At 37.4% G+C, this 20879-nt stretch overlaps 1 protein-coding gene across 11 annotated transcripts in view; it reads right to left on the reverse strand.

Annotated features, from left to right (window-relative positions):
* Positions 1 to 20879, reverse strand: part of EYA4 (EYA transcriptional coactivator and phosphatase 4) — a 301073-nt gene that overhangs the window by 37168 nt on the left and 243026 nt on the right. For 8 of the 11 annotated variants that reach the window (XM_070461688.1, XM_070461696.1, XM_070461693.1 and 5 more), the window contains 4 exons: positions 19435 to 19514; positions 17182 to 17365; positions 9890 to 10026; positions 6138 to 6221 (listed from right to left, as the gene is read on the reverse strand). In XM_070461688.1, the coding sequence (XP_070317789.1) occupies positions 6138 to 6221; positions 9890 to 10026; positions 17182 to 17365; positions 19435 to 19514 (485 nt within the window). The remainder of the gene's footprint in view (positions 1 to 6137; positions 6222 to 9889; positions 10027 to 17181; positions 17366 to 19434; positions 19515 to 20879) is intronic. The other 3 variants (XM_070461691.1, XM_070461697.1, XM_070461690.1) reach the window with 1 other exon arrangement.

The following is a 20879-nucleotide window of genomic DNA, read 5'->3' on the forward strand; positions in this document are numbered from 1 at the left end:
GCAGAAACAACATGGGGCTTGGGGTCAAACAGTCCAGGGCCCCAGGACTCATCTCTGCCATTGTATAGCTCTGTGACTGTGCACACATATTATTCCCTCTCTGAGCATATTTCCTCATGTACAGACTGGGGAGAACAACCCACCCCTTAAAATGTGTGTGACGCTTAACTCCCGGCACATCAAGGGTATTAAACAGTAGTGCCCTTCTTCCCATCACCTCGCCCTGCCCACTCTGGAAGCCCTGCTGTTTTAAGCCTCTCCAGGCAAAGAGAAGGTCTCTGTTTTCTATGTGAACAAAGCATTTTGATAATACTTTAAGATAATGGAATTTGTTTGTGAAATGAATGCTGCATGACCAGGGGGCTATCCCGGGAGGTGACGGTTATTTCAGTGACACGTCATTGCTGAGGGAAGCAGGAGAAGTCTGCTTTTGGAACTGCTCTTAGAACCAGTTTCTGAGCCATGAAGGAAAAGCAGCCTCATTATTTGATGCTCTTTTTTAAAAATAATGCTCTTTTTTTTGCTACTTTATTGGAGCTCGTTCTTATCCCAAATGGAAGTTTGTGCTCAGTTCTGGCATGGTACAAACTTTAAAATATTTTTGACAAAAAGAAAAAAAAATTACATATATATATATGTATATATATATACACACATAGAGAGACATTTTAACTGTGTTCTTTATTTATTGCCTTGGGTTCAAATTATTCTTCTATTTCTAAAGATCATGATTACCACAAAAGGATAAAGGTTTGAAATCAGGAAATATTTTAAAAAGCTAAAGGTAATTCCAAAAGACGAGTTCTACCACTGATTTGGCACAATGGAAGCAACACAGATATTTAGAAACAGCCTCTAATGGTGACTGTTTTGAAGCGAACTTCATTTGAATTTGTGTGTTCAAGTTAGACTGTTACTTGTAAACATTTATCTAATACGAAACTTAGCATATAAATACTGCAATCAATTCAATAAGATCTACTGTATATTCCACACAAGCTAAAATTATTACAGAAGAAAATGCTTTCAATTGCTGTCTGGAAACTTTTTACACTATATGTTCTATCAGTAATAGAATTTGAGTGTGTACTCCAAATTCATATATAGTTAACTTATTTATAAATCACACACATATTTTTAAAGTTGTAATCATTTACATGTATTTATAATGTACCCGCATTGTGAAACAGATAACAGGAGAAATTGTGGGGCATAAACGTGTATGTATACATACACACACGTCAATATATTTTCTCTTTATCTCACCTTGTGTGTATCTGACACATAAGCATCCATCCTGGAGACCAATGAATTAAGATAATGATTGTGATAAAGGGACTAAGGCTCCTTTTGCTTCTTTGTTTTGCATATAGAGTCTGTTACTTTTCTTAACATTTTATTGTATTGGGGGTATAGCCAATTAACAAACAATGCTGTGATAGGTTCAAGTAAACAGCAAAGGGGACTCGGCCATACATTTACATGTATCATTTCCCCCCCAAACTCCCCTCCCATCCTGGCTGCCACATAAACAGAGTTCCCTGTGCTATACAGTAGATCCTTCTAGGTTATCCATTAAATACAGCAGTGTGTACATGGCCATCTTCAACTCCCTAACTATCCTTTCCCCCTATCCTTACCCCCCCGGGAACCGTAAGTTCATTCGTTCTCAACCATAACTCTCTGCAAGACTCCCTTTTTGAAATGGTCATTATACAAAATTGTTACCTTTCATCTGTTTAGCAACATTCATTCAGTTCAGTTCAGTCGCTGAGTCATGTCCAACTCTTTGTGACCCCATGGACTGCAGCACGCCAGGCCTCCCTGTCCATCACCAACTCCCGGAGCTTGCTCAGACTCATGTCCATTGAGTTGGATATGCCATCCAACCATCTCATCCTCTGTCATCCCCTTCTCTTCCCACCTTCAATCTTTCCCAGATCAGGGTCTTTTCAAATGAGTCAGTTCTTTGCATCAGGTGGCCAAAGTAATGGAGTCTCAGCTTCAGCATCAGTCCTTCCAATGAACACCCAGGACTGATCACCTTTAAGATGGACTGGTTGGATCTCCTTGCAGTCCAAGGGACTCTCAAGAGTCTTCTCCAACACCACAGTTCAAAAGCATCAATTCTTTGGCGCTCAGCTTTCTTTATGGTCCAACTCTCACATTCACACATGACCACTGGAAAAACCATAGCTTTGACTAGACAGACCTTTGCTGGCAAAGTAATGTCTCTGCTTTTTAATATGCTGTTTAGGTTGGTCATAGCTTTTCTTCCAAAAAGCAAGTGTCTTTTAATTTCATAGCTGCAGTCACCATCTGCAGTGATTTTGGAGGCCCCTCCCCCTAAATAAAGTCTCTCACTGTTTCCATTGTTCCCCCATCTATTTGCCATGAAGTGATGGGACCAGATGCCATGATTTTCATTTTTTGAATGCTGAGTTTTAAGTCAGCTTTTCCACTCTCCTCTTTCACTTTCATCAAGAGGCTCTTTAGTTCTTCTTCACTTTCTGCCATAAGGATGGTGTCATCCTCGTATCTGAGGTTATTGATATTTCTCCCGGCAATCTTGATTCTAGTTTGCACTTCATCCAGCCTGGCATTTTGCATGATGTACTCTGCATATCAGTTAAATAAGCAGGGTGACAATATACAGCCTTGACGTACTCCTTTCTGGATTTGGAACCAGTCTGTTGTTCCATGTCCAATTCTAACTGTTGCTTCTTGACCTGCATACAGATTTCTCAGGAGGCAGGTCAGGCGGTCTGGTATTCCCATCTCTTGAAGAATTTTCCAGTTTGTTGTGATCTACACAGTCAAAGGCTTTGGTGTAATCAATAAAGCAGAAGATGTTTTTCTGGAATTCTCTTGCTTTTTGTATGATCCAATGGATGTTGGCAATTTGATCTCTGGTTCCTCTGCCTTTTCTAAATCTACCTTGAATATCTGAAACAGTGAAATAGTTCACGTACTGTTGGAGCCTGGCCTGGAGAATTTTGAGCATCTTTGCTAGCTTGTGAGATGAGTGCAATTGTGGAGTAGTTTGATCATTCTTTGGCATTGCCTTATTTGGGACTGGAATGAAAACTGACCTTTTCCAGTCCTGTGGCCACTGCTGAGTTTTCCAAATTTGCTGGGATACTGAGTATAGCACTTTAATAGCATCATCTTTCAGGATTTGAAATAGCTCAACTGGAACTCCATCCCCTCCACTAGCTTTGTTCGCAGTGATGCTTCCTAAGGCCCACTTGACTTCACATTCCAGGATGTCAGGCTGTAGGTGAATGATCACACCATTATGGCTATCTGGGTCATGAAGACCTTTTTTGTAAAGTTCTGTGTATTCTTGCCACCTCTTCTTAATATCTTCTACTTCCGTCAGGTCCATACCATTTTAGTCCTTTATTGTGCCCATCTTTGCATGAAATGCTCTGTTGGTATCCTTAATTTTCTTGAAGAGATCTTTAGTCTTTCCCATTCTATTGTTTTCCTCTATTTCTCTGCATTGATCACTGAGGAAGGCTTTCTTATCTCTCCTTGCTAGTCTTTGGAATTCTGCATTCAAAGGGGTATATCTTTCCTTTTATCCTTTGCCTTTTGCTTCTCTTCTTTTCTCAGCTCTTTGTAAGGCCTCCTCAGACAACCATTTTGCCTTTTGCATTTCTTTTTCCTGGGGACAGTCTTGATCAATGCCTCCTGTACAATGTCACGAACCTCCATCCATAGTTCTTCAGGCACTCTGTCTATCAGATTTAATCCCTTGAATCTATTTGTTACTTCCACTGTATAATCATAAGGGATTTGATTTAGGTCATACCTGAATAGTCTAGTGGTTTTTCCTCGTTTCTTCACTTTAAGTTCTGAATTTTGCAATAAGGAGTTCATGATCTGAGGCATAGTCAGCTCCTGGTCTTGTTTTTGCTGACTGTATAGAGCTTCTCCAGCTTTGGCTGTAAAGAATATAGTCAGTCTGATTTCAGTACTGACCATCTGCTGATGTCCATGTGTAGAGTCTTCTCTTGTGTTGTTGGAAGAGGGTGTTTGCTATGACAGCGCGTTCTCTTGGCAAAACTCTGTTAGCCTTTGCGCTGCTTCATTTTGTACTCCAAGGTCAAATCTGCCTGCTACTCCAGGTATTTCTTGACTTCCTACTTTTGAATTCCAGTCCCTATGATGAAAAGGACATCTTTTTTGGGTGTTAGTTCTAGAAGGTCTTGTAGGTCTTCATAGAACCATTCAGCTTTCAGCCTTACTGTTTGGGCATAGACTTGGATTACTGTGATATTGAATGGTTTGCCTTGGAAACGAACAGAGGTCATTCTGTCGTTTTTGAGACTGCACCCAAAAATTGCATTTCAGACTCTTTTGTTGACTATGGGGGCTACTCCATTTCTTCTAAGAGATTCTTGCCTACAGTAGTAGAGGTAATGGTGATCTGAATTAAATTCGCCCATTCCAGTCCATTTTAGTTCACTGATTCCTAAAATGTCGATGTTCACTCTTGCCATCTCCTGTTTGAGCACTTCTAATTTACCTCGATTCACGGACCTAACATTCCCGGTTCCTATGCAATACTGCTCTGTACTGTATCAGACTTTACTTCCATGCTAGTCACATCGACAACTGGGCATTGTTTTCACTTTGGCTCCATCTCTTCATTCTTTCTGGAGTTATTTCTTCACTCTTCTCCAGTAGCATATTGGGCACCTACCAACCTGGGGAGTTCATCTTTCAGTGTCCTATCTTTTTGCCTTTTCATACTGTTCATGGGGTTCTCAATGCAAGAATACTGAAGTGGTTTGCCATTCCCTTCTCCAGTGGACCACGTTTTGTCAGAACTCTCCACCACGACCCGTCTGTCTTGGGTTTCCCTACACAGCATGGCTCATAGTTTCATTGAGTCAGACAAGGCTGTGATCTGTGTGATCAATTTGATTAGTTTTCTGTGATTGTGGTTTTCATCCTGTCTACCCTCTGATGGATAAGGATAAGAGGCTTATGGAAGCTTCCAGATTGGAGAGACTGACTGTGGGGGCAACTTTCACTACCTATACTATAATTCACCACAGACTCACTAAGAGTGCAATTTAGGAGGTAATGATTTAGTGAAATTAATTTATCACTAGAAGTTGGCATCACAGACTCGATGGACATGAGTTTGAGCAAGCTCCAGGAGATGGTGATGGACAGGGAAGCCTGGCATAAAGCAGTCCATGGGGTCACAAAGAGTTGAACATGACTGAGTGACTGAACGACAGCAACAAGACAAAGCCTACAAAGTTGTTAAAAACTGCAGGTTGAGCTGACATGAGACCCTATAAAATAGTGTGACTCTATAAAGATGTTAAGGGGACACTTCTGCATCATATGAAAAGGGAACGGTCAGATACAACTTCGACTACAGTGATCAAAGGCAGGCCATGCTCTGAACTGACTCTCGTTAGACTATGAGTCCTACAGAATCAAAGACTCAAATGGCGTTTCCAGCTGAAAAGTCTGTTGCAGGTGCGTCAGTCTCTGAAACAACCTCACATGCCTATAAAACAACACTGCTACAAGAAGCAAGTGAACTACAAAAATAATGGCAAAAGACAAAGGAAAGTAATGAGACCATCTGTCTCAATATTTGTGTGTGAAGGCATATTACCCTCAGCCACTACAATATGCTTCCTCAAAGTTACCAAAAAATAATTATATTCATAAATCCAAGGGAGCTGTCAGACAAAAGATTACTTCTTACTTCAAATGCCATTTCACAGCAACATTTGGTGCAACATGCCAATTCAAACAATTTCTTAAAGTTCCCGGAGTAGAAGATAATATACATTTCATAATGTTTACACTGCATTTCATGAAAACATTTTCTAAAATAACTATGTAGGAGTAAGAAGCTTGGTTTCTCATGTAGAAAACTCAAACTTATAATGAAGAAGGAAAAAAGAATACAATTTTAAATTATGTCTTATAAAATTTTTCAGTTCATGCTGAATAACAGTGAGCTACTAGAAATAAATAATTAAGAGCAGATTTTATAGGCTGCAATAAAAACACTTCAACGCATTTTTAAATGGCTTTTAAATTTATTACAAATAAAATGCTAACAAGGTGTCTTAGGATAAAATTTTTTGAATCCTTACCTTGCCATACTTCTGGGCATAAGATCCTGTAAGCAGCGAGTGGAAAACAATGATGGTTTCATCCAAGTCCCAGACAAACACACGCTGGAGAAAAAGATAAATATCAGAGAACCATCAAGTTCTAAGGAAAGAGAAATCTCTTTACAAGTAGAAAGCATCTTGCTTTGTTGTTGGATATAATCTTGACACCACTGTAGAGAAAACTGAGGCCCTTGGACAGCAAGAAGATCAAATCAGTCAATCCTACAGGAAATCAACCTTGAATATTCATTGGAAGGACTGATGCTGAAGCTGAAGCTCCAATACTTTGGCCACCTGATGGAAAGAGCCGACTCATTGGAAAGACCTTGATGCTAGGAAAGACTGAGTGCAAGAGAAGAAGGGGCCGAAAGAGGATGAGATGGTTGGTTGGCATCACTGTCTCAATGCACATGAGCTTCAGCAAACTCTGGGAGATGATGAAGGACAGGGAAGCCTGGTGTGCTGCAGTCCATGGGGTCACAAAGACTTGGACACAACTTACTGGCTGAACAACAAATGCTACTCTATTATTTTTCCCCCAAATTTGCCAGATTTATTTCCTGTAAAACCTAGAAGGGAGAGTGACAAATAAATATAATAAGCTGAATTTAGATGTCCTAATTTGAAAGAATTCATCCAAATATTTACTTGCACTTAATTTCCAAAAAGACACATTTGGATTTTATGATAAAAGTGTGCTTTTACAAAATTTTAGGCGATGAAGTTTAGCAATTCATGCAAGGAATTAATTTTTTTTCTGATTAAAAAAGTAATAATCATGTTTTATTGTTTTAAAAAAAAGAATCAGGCACTCAGAAGGAAAAGCAAAATGGAAATCATCTTTAGCTTACTATATTTAAGTAGTAACTACCATCACTGCATTCAGGTAGCTCTTTTTTCAGTATTGCAAATATACATTTGTGAAAACAGCATCAAACAATATACACAATTTTACTTTAAGAATTAAATTTTTAAAAATATTTAAAAGAATCAATGAGCAATCCCTAAATACAAATTGTAAAGTGTGGACCTTAGGGTCACATTAGGTGATAAGATATGTTGTTTGGCCTGCACACTGTTTTGAAAGATTTCAAATAATCAATCAACATTTTGAGATTAGACTTCTTGCAAAGTTCAGGGTTCTGCATGTAGTGGACAAACTTCCGATCTGTAGCAATGCTGGCTGACATTCCACGGAGCACTGATGCAGGGGCCACTTGAGACTAGCCAATGCTTCCTCTTCAAAATCTGCAGGCTCCCTCGCCCAGCCCACTCATTTATATCACCTCTGCCTTCCCGAAGGCATTTTAATCTGCTACTGTTGTTCTTCACGTTGTCAACCACAAATTGGCACTTACCAAGAGCACTTCCAAGGACGGAACAACAAAAGCATTTGCCACCTGCCTCTACAGAGACTGAACCCCATGCTGCTGCTATAAGCTGTTGACCTTCAACAACCTCTGAGGGAGTTCAGGTGGAATGAGGCACCCTGTGTTCCAGCAAATGTGGTCTTTAGATAGTTGGATGTTTTTAGGAACAGATTTTACAGCCTCAATCTTTGCATTTCCTCATGTTCAGTTCAGTTCATTTCAGTTGCTCAGTCATGTCTGACTCTCTGCAACCCCATGGACTGCAGCACGTCAGGCCTCCCTGTCCATCACCAACTCCTGGAGTTTACTCAAACTCATGTCCATTGAGTCGGTGATGCCATCCAACCATCTTGTCCTCTGTCGTCCCCTTCTCCTCCTGCCTTCAATCTTTCCCAGCATCAGGTTTTCTTCCAAAGAGTCAGTTCTTCGCATCAGGTGGCCAAAGTAGTGGAGTTTCAGCTTCAGCATCAGTCCTTTCAATGAACACCCAGGACTGATTTCCTTTAGGATGGACTGGTTGGATCTCCTTGCAGTCCAAGGGCCTCTCAAGAGTCTTCTCCAACACCACAGTTCAAAAGCATCAGTTCTTCAGTGCTCAGCTTTCTTTATAGTCCAATTCTCACATCCATACATGACTACTGGAAAAACCACAGCTTTGACTAGATAGACCTTTGTTGGCAAAGTAATGTCTCTGCTTTTTAATATGCTGTCTATGTTGGTCATAACTTTTTGTCCAAGGAGCAAGCATCTTTTAATTTTATGGCTGCAGTCACCATCTGCAGTGATTTGGGAGCCCAAAGAAATAAAGTTTATCACTGTTTCCACTGTGTCTCCATCTATTTGCATGAAGTGATGGGTCCAGATGCCATGATCTTAGTTTTCTGAATGTTGAGTTTTAAGCCAACTCCTTCACTCTCCTCTTTCACTTTCATCAAGAGGCTCTTTAGTTTTTCTTCACTTTCTGCCATAAGGGTGGTGTCATCTGCATATCTGAGGTTATTGAAATTTCTCCCAGCAATCTTGATTTCAGCTTGTGCTTCTTCTCATCCAGCGTTTCTCATGACGTACTCTGCATATCAGTTAAATAAGCAGGGTGACAATATACAGCCTTGATGTACTCCTTTCTCGATTTGGAACTAGTCTGTTGTTCCATGTCCAGTTCTAACTGTTGCTTCTTGACCTGCATACAGATTTCTCAGGAGGCAGATCAGGTGGTCTGTTATTCCCATCTCTTGTTGTGATCCACACAGTGAAAGGCTTTGGCATAGTCAATAAAGCAGAAGTAGATGTTTTTCTGGAACTCTCTTGCTTTTTTGATGATCCAACGGATGTTGGCAATTTGATCTCTGGTTCCTCTGCCTTTTCTAAATCCAGCTTCAACGTCTGGAAGTTCACGGTTCACATACTATTGAAGCCTGGCTTAGAGAATTTTGAGCATGTCTAGAGAAGCACTAAATCCCTTCATGGTGACATCAGATCCTTAAGACTAACAAAAAACCTTTTGTAAAATGAGTGTTTAATGGTATTGAACTCCCCCTTCACCAAACTTCATATATTGACCTTCCCCCACTGCCGCTAAAGAGCAGTCTTTCAGGCTCTCTGAGATGCTGCCTCTGGGGCAGCAGTCCTCAATTTGCCCCAAATAAAACTTAACTCGCAACCTTCAAGTTGTGCATCTTTTTTAGTTCAAAACCTCAAGGAAGTGATCTTTTAGGAAGTGGTATAATGACTATTCCTTGACCTTACTAAATCTGAAGATTAAAATTTTCATAATTAAAATACTCAGTTATATAAGAAGTAACACATTATGGTTAAGAATAGTTTCTTTGATGTTTTGTAAGAAAAATCAGCCTGCTTAGTATGAATATATGTCAAGAGATCCATCCCAACTTGAAGAAATGACACAGATATAAACATTTTACCACATGTATCAAATGATTAAAGTTTTTCTCACTATCCAATGACCACCTTTCCTTTCCATGCAGATTAATTTTATCTTTTAAAATTTACTGACCTATACGGATACCTTTCATTACCCTATTACTCCCAAATACAGTGCTTCTTATAGCACAATGGCTTTATTTTTAAATAATAATTTTCTATTTGTGCCTTCTGTATCAAAAGATCCAACTATCTCCAGCCTTGAATTTGTAAAGCATCATTTTTAAGTTACTGTCTTTAATTTTGTATTATAATGGATGAAATCTCCAATTTTAGAGCTGTTAAATGCCAGCTTCCATGTAGGTCCACTCATTTCATGATATGTCCTTTTAAGTTTGAAACTTCATGAAACTGTAAAGTATAGAACATATCCAACAGGATAAAATATCTATTAAGTCTCTTAAAGATAAGTCAGCATACCTCCAGGTCACTGTCAGGAGGTGGGGAGGGATTATTTTTCCGGCCTCTTCCTCGGGACTTTGACCCAGAACTCCTGCACGTTCTCTCGTCAAGATCTTTGATGGGTGTGGAGGGGCTTTGCACAGTATCAAACTCTCCTGTAAATAACATAAATTGTGTCAAGAATAGCACTTTATTTTTAGATCAGGTGTAAGTCTTCATGATGAATTATCTTAACAAAAAGCTCCTTATGACAAAAAAAAGAAAGAAAAGATATAATCCCCAATACACAAAAATCCTAATTTAGTCAAAAATTTTTGCAGGTCACATCATTTTATCCTAGATTTGATCTATGTGAGCTATTAAACCTGAATACCTTTTGTACCCCGGATTCTCTCAACTTGCCTGTCTCTATCCCCACCTACATATTTATCTAAATTTAGATCTGTTCTCAACTCCTTATGTCAGAAGAGAAGATCCCATTCCTCCACATTGCAAGTATGACTTCTGAGCCTCACCTACTGGGAAATCACGTTCCACTACTCAAACTCTCTTATCTTCCCTTCACCTTCTCCTTTTCCTGGGGTTGGGCGGGGCGGGGGCGGGGGGGGGGGGGGCAGTTCTGGCACAAATTAAAAAGTCCTTCCCTTTAACCTTGCATCTATAGAAACTATTTACTTGCTATCTTTTCTTTTTAAAGGATCTTCTCTTAAAAGAACAGGCATACTAGTCCTGTCCAATAGAAATATAATATGAGCCATGAATGTAACCACACATATAATTTTAAATGTTCTAGAAGCTGCATTTAAAAAAAATGTAAAAAGCAACATGTAAAATTAGTTTTATTCTTATATGTTAATTGCTCTAATATATTCAAAACATTGTCATTTCATTATATAATAAATATGAACATGGCATGTTTTACATAATGTCTTTTTCACATTAAGTCTTCAAAATCCTGTGTGTATATGACACTTAGAGCTGACCTGGATCTGTAGTAGCTACATGTGCCTACTAGGCCCCTGCAATGGAGCTAGTATAGACTGAAATCACTGGCTACAGAACCGAATGTCACATTTGTCTCTACTTTCTGACATCTTATTTGTCATAATCCAGCTTTAGTTTACCAAAACTCTAACAAAACTATTCTTGCCCAGAGTCTCCAAAAGCCACTAAAATGACACACGCAATAATAGACAGACCCAGTCCTTACCTTCCTGGATTTCTGTGCTACATATGATTGATCCTCTTAAACACCACCTACTGAGAACCACTTTGTAGCTGATACCCTGCTAGAATCTTCTAGAATCTTTTCCATGAGTCCTTCTCTGTCTAGGAGACACGGACTCCTTTTCTTCCTCCCATTCCTCACATGCTGGGATTTAGTAGTTCAATCTTTTGATCATTTTCCCCACCCCACACCATACTGGCAATCTAATCCTCTCATAGGTCAGTCACTTTCTACTTGATGATGCATACATCATACTGGGTCAAATCCTACGTCTCAAACTTTATGTTTAACTGGGTTCTGCATGTCCCACAGATACCTGAAAGTCGCACATGTCTAAAGATAAGTGATGGAGCACCTTATGAGGTGGAGAGCATGGAGCAGTGGCAGATCTGTGAGGAAGGTTTTAAGATAAACTGAGGCAACAGCGAGGTACCGTAAAACCTCACAAGTAACAAGAATCCAATTTACCATATTACTTCAAGCGTTGTATTCAGTCTCTCTGAATCTTAGTTTCTTTGTATGTGAAAACATCAGTAAAAGCAGCTACCTTTTATTACTGAGGTAAATCTAATTTAATTTAAATCACATGCATAAAGTTACAATGTCTAGGAGAATCCAACGGCAAACAATATCAAAGTTACACAGTTTTTAAATATAAAGATGTTATGACTCTCCAACTGTTGTTGGTGCTGTTTATTTGCTAAGTCATGTCTGACTCTTTCTGACCCCACGGACTGCAGCCCACCAGGTTCCTCTCTCCATGGGATTTCCCAGGCAAGAGGACTGGAGTGGGTTGCCGTTTCCTTCTCCATTACTCTTATGCCTTATCATAAAAATTAAAGTAAAATAATTACAAGACCAGCCAAGCAGTCACTAATCTAAATAAACACATCTGAACAAACCAGATAAAACTTAAGTAATATTTCTTTCTGAGAAATTCAAAGTAAATAATTTTTACAAAGCTAACCTCTAATAATTTCTAATGGTCAAATGTTTTCTTTGGGAAACACTGTGCATGTCAGGGCAGCATCAAAGAAATGTCTGCTCCAAATACTATTTGCTCTTAAAACACTGCTAGCACAGTTCCTTGCATGGGTTTTTGTTATCGGATGTATGAGAGTAAATAACATAACAAAAGATTCTTTAGCTATGAATGCTGACTACAGCGCAATGTCATAGTAAACCATGTTTCAGCTTACTTGTGCAGATGTTAAAGGAGATTTTGGGTGTTTAAACACACAATTAATTTTTAAAAAATCACACAAAATGTTTTCTATTTTCAGTTATTTTTATAAAATAGAATTTTTCTAATTTGTCCTAAAAGTCAAATGTTCTTTTTCAAGTAAAATACTGGTTCAAATTAACTCACACATGTTAAGCTTATAATGTAAACCAATTTTTGGTTGACATTCTATAAAACCTGTCTTTCTATCCATTATAGATCAATTTTTTAGAAGTTAACTCTCATCAGGCAGTTTTGTTTCTACAACGGTGCAAGAGGTGAAAGGATAAAATCTTGCAAAAGCCTGAAATTACTGTCATCAGTTATGAGTGGTTGATTGTTGACTGGATCCATAACAACAGAATTTGGCAGGAACAACTCAGCTACTCAAAAGAACCGGAAGCCAGCAGCTATGACGACAAGGGAGTCAGAAGAGTAGAAGGAGAAAGGAAAAAAACTGGTCATAGGAAGTGTCTCACTCTCCACAGAAGGAGGAGGACTTGATATCAATGATTCTAAGTTACTTGAGAGATCTTAAAAGGACTCTAAGAATTTGGACAAAATATGGACAAAAGTGTTTCTGATGAAAGTAAAGGCACAGCCTTTGAAGAAAACTATGAAGAATGGCTCAACATTTATTAAACTTTTAGTATGTGTCATGCACTTTTTTTTTCTATTTTATTTACTTATTTTTTGGCTGTGCTGGGTCTTGTTGCTGCGTGAGCTTTTCTCTGCTTATGGTGAGCAGGGGCTACTGTCTAGTTGCTGGGTGAGGGCTGCTCATTGTGGGGGCCTCTCCTATTGAGGAGCACAGGCTCGAGGCCATGCAGGCTTCACTAGCTGTGGCACGTGGGCCCAGAAATCTCAGCTCCCAGGCTCCTGAGCACAGCCTCTATAGCTGTGGTGCATGGGCTTAGGTGCTCTGTGGCACATGGGATCTTCCCAGACCAGGGATATAACCCGTGTCTTCTGCACTGGCAGGCAGATTCTTTACCACCAAGCTACCAGGGAAGTCCCAGACACTTTCTTTTTTAAAAAGTTTACTAGAATAAGTGGCTAAAGCACTGCTCATTGTATCTGAGATTCACCCACACTGTAGCCTGGAGCAGTTTGTTTTTTCCTCAATGTGGCTAGAACTTCATGATATACTATGCTTTATCCATTCTGTTGACAAGTATTTGGGTTATTTGTAGTTTTAGGCAACTATGAATAAAGCTGCTATTAACATTCTTGTTTGTATCTCTGGACATAAGCTCCCATTCCCAGCATATCTATGTATGCCTAGCATATCCCTGTATGTATGCCTAGCCTGTCCCTACATGTATATATTTGGCAGCAGGACTGATGAGTCAGAGGAAAGGCATAGACACTGAGAACCTTTTCCAAAGTGGTTGTATTAATTCACTCTACCAGCAACAAGAGTTCTAGTTTCTCTACATCCCTGTCAATTCTTGGTACTGCTAGTCTTTTTTATTTTCAGCAACTGTCGGGGTATAGTAGTATCTCACTGCAGTTTTAATTAGCATTTTCTTGATGAGTAATGATGTAGAATACTTTATTTGTTTCTTGCTCATTTAGTATCTTCTTTTTTGAAAAGTAACTGTTTAAATCTTTGGATAATTTAAAAAAATCGGTTATCTTTCTTGCTGATTTTTCCAGACCTCTTTATTGTGAAACATTCTTCACACACACACATGACTAAAATCTCACTTCAACCTAGTGAATTTGGTCTTTCATTATCCTCTTTTAATAGTGGGAAAACTGGAGACATGTGGGACTCAGTTAACTAACCAAGATGAAAAGGCTTGTATGTGAAATGCTGGTATGAGTCCAGAATTCCTGCTTTAACCACTAGGTAATACCTCCTCCGCTAAATAGCAACAGACTGTTCAGACTACAAAGAGGTCAAACCTGTATGTGTTTCTACTGATCAAAAGAGTATATAGACTTTATACAATTTCTGTGAGACAGAGGGCAAAGGAATTCATCGAAAGAGCATCAAAGTAAATGAACAGATCCTAAAGGGGCACGTGCTATATTTGGCTCCTTCAGATGGAACTGAACTGACCTCCATATCTTCCCAAGGTTCTAGCCTTTCTTCTGATAAAGGTTAAAACCAGAAATTTGAGCTCAATTGATCATTAAACATTTGTTGACTTTTCAAAGGAGAAAGCTGTTAATTCCAGTGCCTCTGTCGATTTCACTCAGGTAATTGCATTAGGGTACAGTAACACTAGGTAAGAAAAATGCAAATTGGCAGAGAAGTTAAATGTGGTTAGTCCTTTCCATCTAAATCCTCTTGTTGGCTTCAATGAAATGAATTAGCACTTTGCTTTCCTTCCTGTCCTTATGTAAAATGCCATAAAACCTGGGAAGACTACTGGGTTCTGCTGAAGAAACTGGCTTCTCAAAGTGTGAAGGGATCTTACTATATCCCTTAGTTTTCTACAGCATTTGTAAAGTTTAATTAGCAAATGTACTATGTTTTCAAGATCTCAGAGTACAGACTACTGTTACAAATTGCTAGTTATATTTAATTTTAAAAATGTTTAAAATTTTAAAAAGGAGCTTTAAAACTATCAGTAAGCTTAATGTGCTAATCAGTCATCAAACATTCTGAATGCAAATATCCAAGATAAACTTTATGGTAAAGGCAAATGAATATCTTTTCAAAGATAACAAACTAAAATATCTGTTCTTAATCAGCATGGTAATGTTTCTTTAAATACACTGTCAAATTACCTAATAAGGTAAAGTATTGATAAATAACTGAATGTTATTCGTAATTTTCAAATAACTCAGTCATTACCCATTGCCCTAGGCTTTTTCCTGAGCCAATACTACACATGATTGAATAATTATCTTTTAATCAGTGCCATAATGAAGAACTGCACCTTCTAAGTTTTGGATATTCATATCCAACTTTGTTTCATTAGGTTTATCGCTAAATCAGAGCAGCCAGCTGTCTCTTATAGAACATAACGTATGTTTCCATTTTAAACATGGGAGAAGTCAACAGGGAAAGATTTATGAAAAACTGTTTTCATAAATTTTAATTGTTAGGTCTCTGCTTTGAGTCCAAATGCAGAGCTAGTCAATAGAAAATACTCTTTATGCCCTTAAACAAAATAACTCAGATTTCATCAATAATAGAGAAAAATCCCATACTTGCGAACTTGTTTACTTTTCAGATGCATGCCAGTCTGCAAAGGCAAAATCAAACTTAAAACTGTCTTGATGAAAGCTCTGAGGTCACAGAATTTCTTAAAGATCCAGACACGAGCATTGTTATGATTTTGGTTGAGAAAATGATATGGTTACATATAGAAATACTTTTCTTTAAATTCAACAGAAAGTCTCAAAAGATCTGAAAATTACATCAAACTATATTCATTGGCATTAGCAATCAATGGGAAGCTGAAGAAATTGCAGTGTTCTGATAGTGAATATGAGAATGTCACATACAAATGTATTACATTCAAAGTCATACACTCAGAATACCTACATTCATGCATTTAGTATTTTTAATATAAATAAAAGAGTGATTCTGAAAGTTGATTATTCTTTAGATAATAGAAAGTATTATCTGTGTCTTTCCTGCAGAGAAACTCTTGTGGTCATATTGACATTCAGTTCAGTTCAGTCGCTCAGTAGTGTCCGACTCTTTGCAACCCCATGAACCGCAGCACGCCAGGCCTCCCTATCCATCACCATCTCCCAGAGTCCATCCAAACCCAAGTCAATTGTATCGGTGATGCCATCCAACCATCTCAGCCTCTGTCGTCCCCTTCTCCTCCTGCCCTCAATCTTTCCCAGCATCAGGGTCTTTTCAAATGAGTCAGCTCTCCGCATCAGGTGGCCAAAGATCATAGTCAATCTTCTATCCAAAGTTCTCAGCATAAAAAGTTTTTAGTGTATAAATAGTTTTCATTCCTGGTTGCTCAATTCTAGTAAATTCCAAAACACTTTGCTGGTCTTATCACTCAGTCTCTGATGTCTTGATGATAAAATACTTCTTCTGTGGTTTTGCTTCTGAATAGTTATCCTATCTTGTTTTCCCCATATATTCACCAGTGAGAAACACCTTTTACAGTGCGATGAGAACATCAAACATTTCCTTACCTGAAGTGTTTCTACCATTCATTAAGCAAGGATTCTGAAATCATTCATTCTTTAAATTAAGGTTAAGACTCTTAATGAAATGTTAAGTATTTACTCAAAGAGGATCAGGACTGAATTGGAACACAGGATTTAGGCTGGGTGGAGGTTAAGGCAAGTGTTAAACGTGTCAGCAAATACAATTCTAATAAGAATACAGATAAACTTCTGGTAATGAAGAATATAATGGATTTTAAATATGTGTTCATCAGACAAAGGTATTAAATTACCTACCAAGGATCCTATGAATATCCCAAGATATGTATATATAAAATCCTAAGAATATAGGAAATTTTCACTGGCTTGAGCTACTGATGACTTATATGGTGAATAAATCATACAGTTTCTCAAACATAAAGGAAATATTATCAGTTTTACCCAAAGAAGATAATATTACAATTTTTCTATGTTGTTAAGATAGCCACAAAATAATTAGTCTGGAAAAAGATTCACTTACCTTTTTATCTTCATATTTATACATATTCTGTCATTTGAGATTAGAATTGCCTATCCCACATCTACTAATAAAAGAAGGGTCTTCTGACATGCCAGAAAAGCCTCACCTAATACAGTGGTACTAGCACAGATTTAACACCAGCATAATTATCTGGGAGCTTTCAGTCTTTTTTAAAAAAGATTTTTTTTAAATGTCCATTTTCTCTGTATTATTAGACAAGCAAAACTTATAAAAAATTATTTCACCTGGATGAAGATCTGTACCTGGTTGGCTAGTCAGTCCTGGGAGAGATTCCTGCAACTGGTAGGTTGAGGTCGTGGAGGCTGAGCCATCAGCTGTGTTATTTGATGTCATGTATGCTCCATACGTTGATGCAGAGTAATACTGTGCATACTGGTTTTGGCCAAAGGCTGTGTAGGATGGATAATCCTGAAATAACAATTGAGATGTGTGTGTGTGAAAGACATGCTCCTCTGGCATGCTCCAAAGAAAGGCAATCACAATGGTAACAGAAAGAACAGCATCTGGCTCCACTGGTTCTGGAGTCCACAGCTTTAAGGTGATCCTAAAAAGCAGAGACCATTCTGTGGGCATCTTTTACATGCACACAGTAATGAAATACCCTGTGCGGTTTTGCAAACCAGGTGCAGAACACACATTTTAATCTACCTAAAGATCATATATGCTTTACTCCCTTATTCAGAATTACGCATCCAAGGGTATACATTGTCAGATCTTATGCACTTGAAGAAGAGAGAAGGAGATGCCTGCATTCACAGCATTCAATCTCATCTTCTAAAATCACTGGCAAGAAGGAGGTGTGCCCTTCCTTCACTTCCACACCGACCCTGGGCTGCATTAATGTGGTATTTGTAGGCTGCCCTTGATAATTTTGTTTTCTTGGCAGGAGATAATTTTAATAAAATGATTAAAAGATTTTCTTACCCAGTTTCTCACAGGCTAGTTTCCACCTGAGGCCTTGACTTAAATAAATCTTCAGTGAGGTTTTCAAATATTTAGTTTGCATCATTTGTTAAGGAAAAAGGAAAGCCACTGGATCAATTCCACTCACTTGCTTTTTATTAAAAGTTTTTAATAATTCTAAAATGATCTAAATAGTCCTTCAAAATCCTTTTACGTATTACATTTTGAATCCTCCCAAGTAGAACAAAGCAGTCTTTTCCTTATGCTTCCACTCTGTCTAGTGTATATTTCTATTATTACATTAAAATATTCTACCCCTTGTCCATATTATTTTCATATCTATGTCTTTAGGAGGATTGGATCCTTTCAAAGAGCAGGGAACACTGACTTACAATTCTCAAATCTTCAATGCATAGTCAAAAAATCCAATGGCTAACAGGTACTCAATAAATGCCCAGTGTATTAATAAATGACTGACTGAAATTAAGCCACCTGGATTATCAAAAATTCTTAATTTTTTATAATAAAATATACATACTGGTCTTGACGTTTAGTGTTTTAAGAAACCATTTTTCAAACTAATGCCAAATTATGCAGTTTAATCTTGTCAAAATATTATTAACATTATTTCACTGTTTAATCATTAAATTTTCCTCTTAGCCTCTTGTTGTCCTAATAAAAATTGACAGGAGAAGGTAATTAATATAATTCCTTCAGTAAATCCAAAGAGCAAACGCTTGTCCAATAACTTTTATTTTAACACATACAGAAGTCCAGCAAGTCTGTTAAGGGTAAAATAGTGTATTGCTTACCCATGAAATCAGCTATCCTCCCATCTCAACTACTCTGAACATGACTGAGAGGTAGAAAATAAGAAAGTATCTGAATATATCACAAATTCATCTCCTTCCATGCTGATTCACCCTTTCAGAGACATTGATTCTTGCTCCACATGTAATTCTAACATGATTCTAGAAACAATCGTAAGTTTCAAAATTCACAAAATGATTAAGCAAACATCACTAGGAGAGCTAAGGAATTCTAGGAGAAGGTATAAAGACAAAAGCAAAAAATTACAGTTCTCAGGAGAGCAGGAACTCAAGTTATCAAAAAAAGTTATCAAAAAATTCATAGAACTAAAAAATAAAAGCCAGTATGGAGTCTGAGATGCATTTTGTTTTGGAAAAAAATGATTTGGGTTTGGACCAAGCATGCTCAATACTCTATATCATAATCTGATTATTGATTATAGCTCAACTTATCAATTTTCATAACTTTTTTATTGAGAAAAAATAAAATTAATTTAGTATGGTTTAAGATAATCAGAAAGGATGCAGTAGATTTTCTCATTTCTTCCCATGACTAAAACAATCATGGCTTAAATGTTTAAAAGCTGAACCTTTAGCAATCAGGAAACCTAAAATACCCATAATTATACATATCCCAAGTATCTAGACAGCTAATCTTTACTACTCTGAAATTCTGTCTTAACTTTAAATAAAGTTTATTAACCTGACACTATTCTTCAAAACTCTGATATATATAAAAAGCGTAAATATAAAAAGCTACTATACCTGTTGTGAACCACTGAAATTCGTTGAATTTGAAACTGAATTATTTGCATAAATAGTAGAAGATGGAGCAAAACTAGAACCTAGAGATAAAAGAACAAATTGCATTTAAAAAGTATTTCTTGAAAAATATTAAAATATTTCACTTTGCAGAATTCAATGCAATATATTTTAAATTTTGTTGTTGAGGCAGTGAGATTTGAAATGGAGAGATTTTCAAGGGAAATATGCTTGGCTTTTTCTTGTGACAACTGGTAAATTCCTTCCTTTAGAATGCTGGCCCTTTCAAGGGCCAATGTCTACACGTACAGAAGTACTCAAAGAATAAAATAGGGAAAGTGAGACTACTTCCAGGAAACAACTGCAACTTTTTAATGGCCATGTCAACTGCATATGCATACAAAACTACTCAAGTTTAAACAATTGGCTGAGGCTAGCTTAGGAAATAAACGTACAGAATCCATTTAGAAATGAGGCTTCCAGCATCCCATTTTTTTGTTCCTTTATGTCCTTTCCTTAGAACAAAAAAGCTGTAGGCTAGGGCTCAGACCAAAGGGAGAACTGTTTATACCACAATCATCTAAGGTTCGATAACCTAAAATTTTATGACAAAGTCAGCAGGTTATTTAGTTATTTAAAATTAGGGCAAAAACAAGCAAACTATCAATCTATAGATTAAAAAAAAATGTTCTCATGGAATGCACTTGTTAAGGAATAAAAGACTAGTAAGGCACCTGATTATTTTTTTTTTATCAACATGTTTTGAATAGCAATAGTATTAGGTAATAACGCAAATTAATGTAGCCTGGAATATCCAATATAAAAGTATTTTGGGGAATAAATGGAAATGTCTCTATGGCCTTTTCCACACTGCCAACTGAAGCTGAGGCATGTATGCAAATATTTATCTACCAACATTATAAGGAAAAAAGACACCTGTCATTTCAGCCAAAAATGGCCTAAGTAATTATTTCATTTTAGTCAATCAACCAAAATGTCAATAATAGTTCATTTCAATAATGTTCAGATAGCCCCCAAACTATGACTAATCATTAGAAAACAATGACAGATAAAAAGTAAGCTTTTAATGTTTTTACCATGTCACTAAATTATTTTCTGCAATTACTATACAATGTTCAAAAATAATTTTTAATCGGAGACAAAAAGAAAAATTAAATAATGATCATATATGGAGAAAAAAGCTTTAAGAGGGGAGGTACAAATGATTTAAATACTCCTATTTAAGGAATACAGTACTAACAGGGGGAGGTATTTAAGAAATGAACAAAAAAAAAAAGAAATCCTCAATCATTCAACAGTAAATACAGGACTTAGAAAAGTGCTAACTCAGTTTTAAATTAAATCAAAACAGCATTACATACATAAGGAATCCTGACAAGAAAATGCTGGATTTTGTCATGAATCTTTGAAATCCCTTAAGTAGATGC

The sequence above is a fragment of the Odocoileus virginianus genome, chromosome 34 (genome assembly GCF_023699985.2).
Source record: "Odocoileus virginianus isolate 20LAN1187 ecotype Illinois chromosome 34, Ovbor_1.2, whole genome shotgun sequence".
NCBI lineage: Eukaryota > Metazoa > Chordata > Mammalia > Artiodactyla > Cervidae > Odocoileus > Odocoileus virginianus.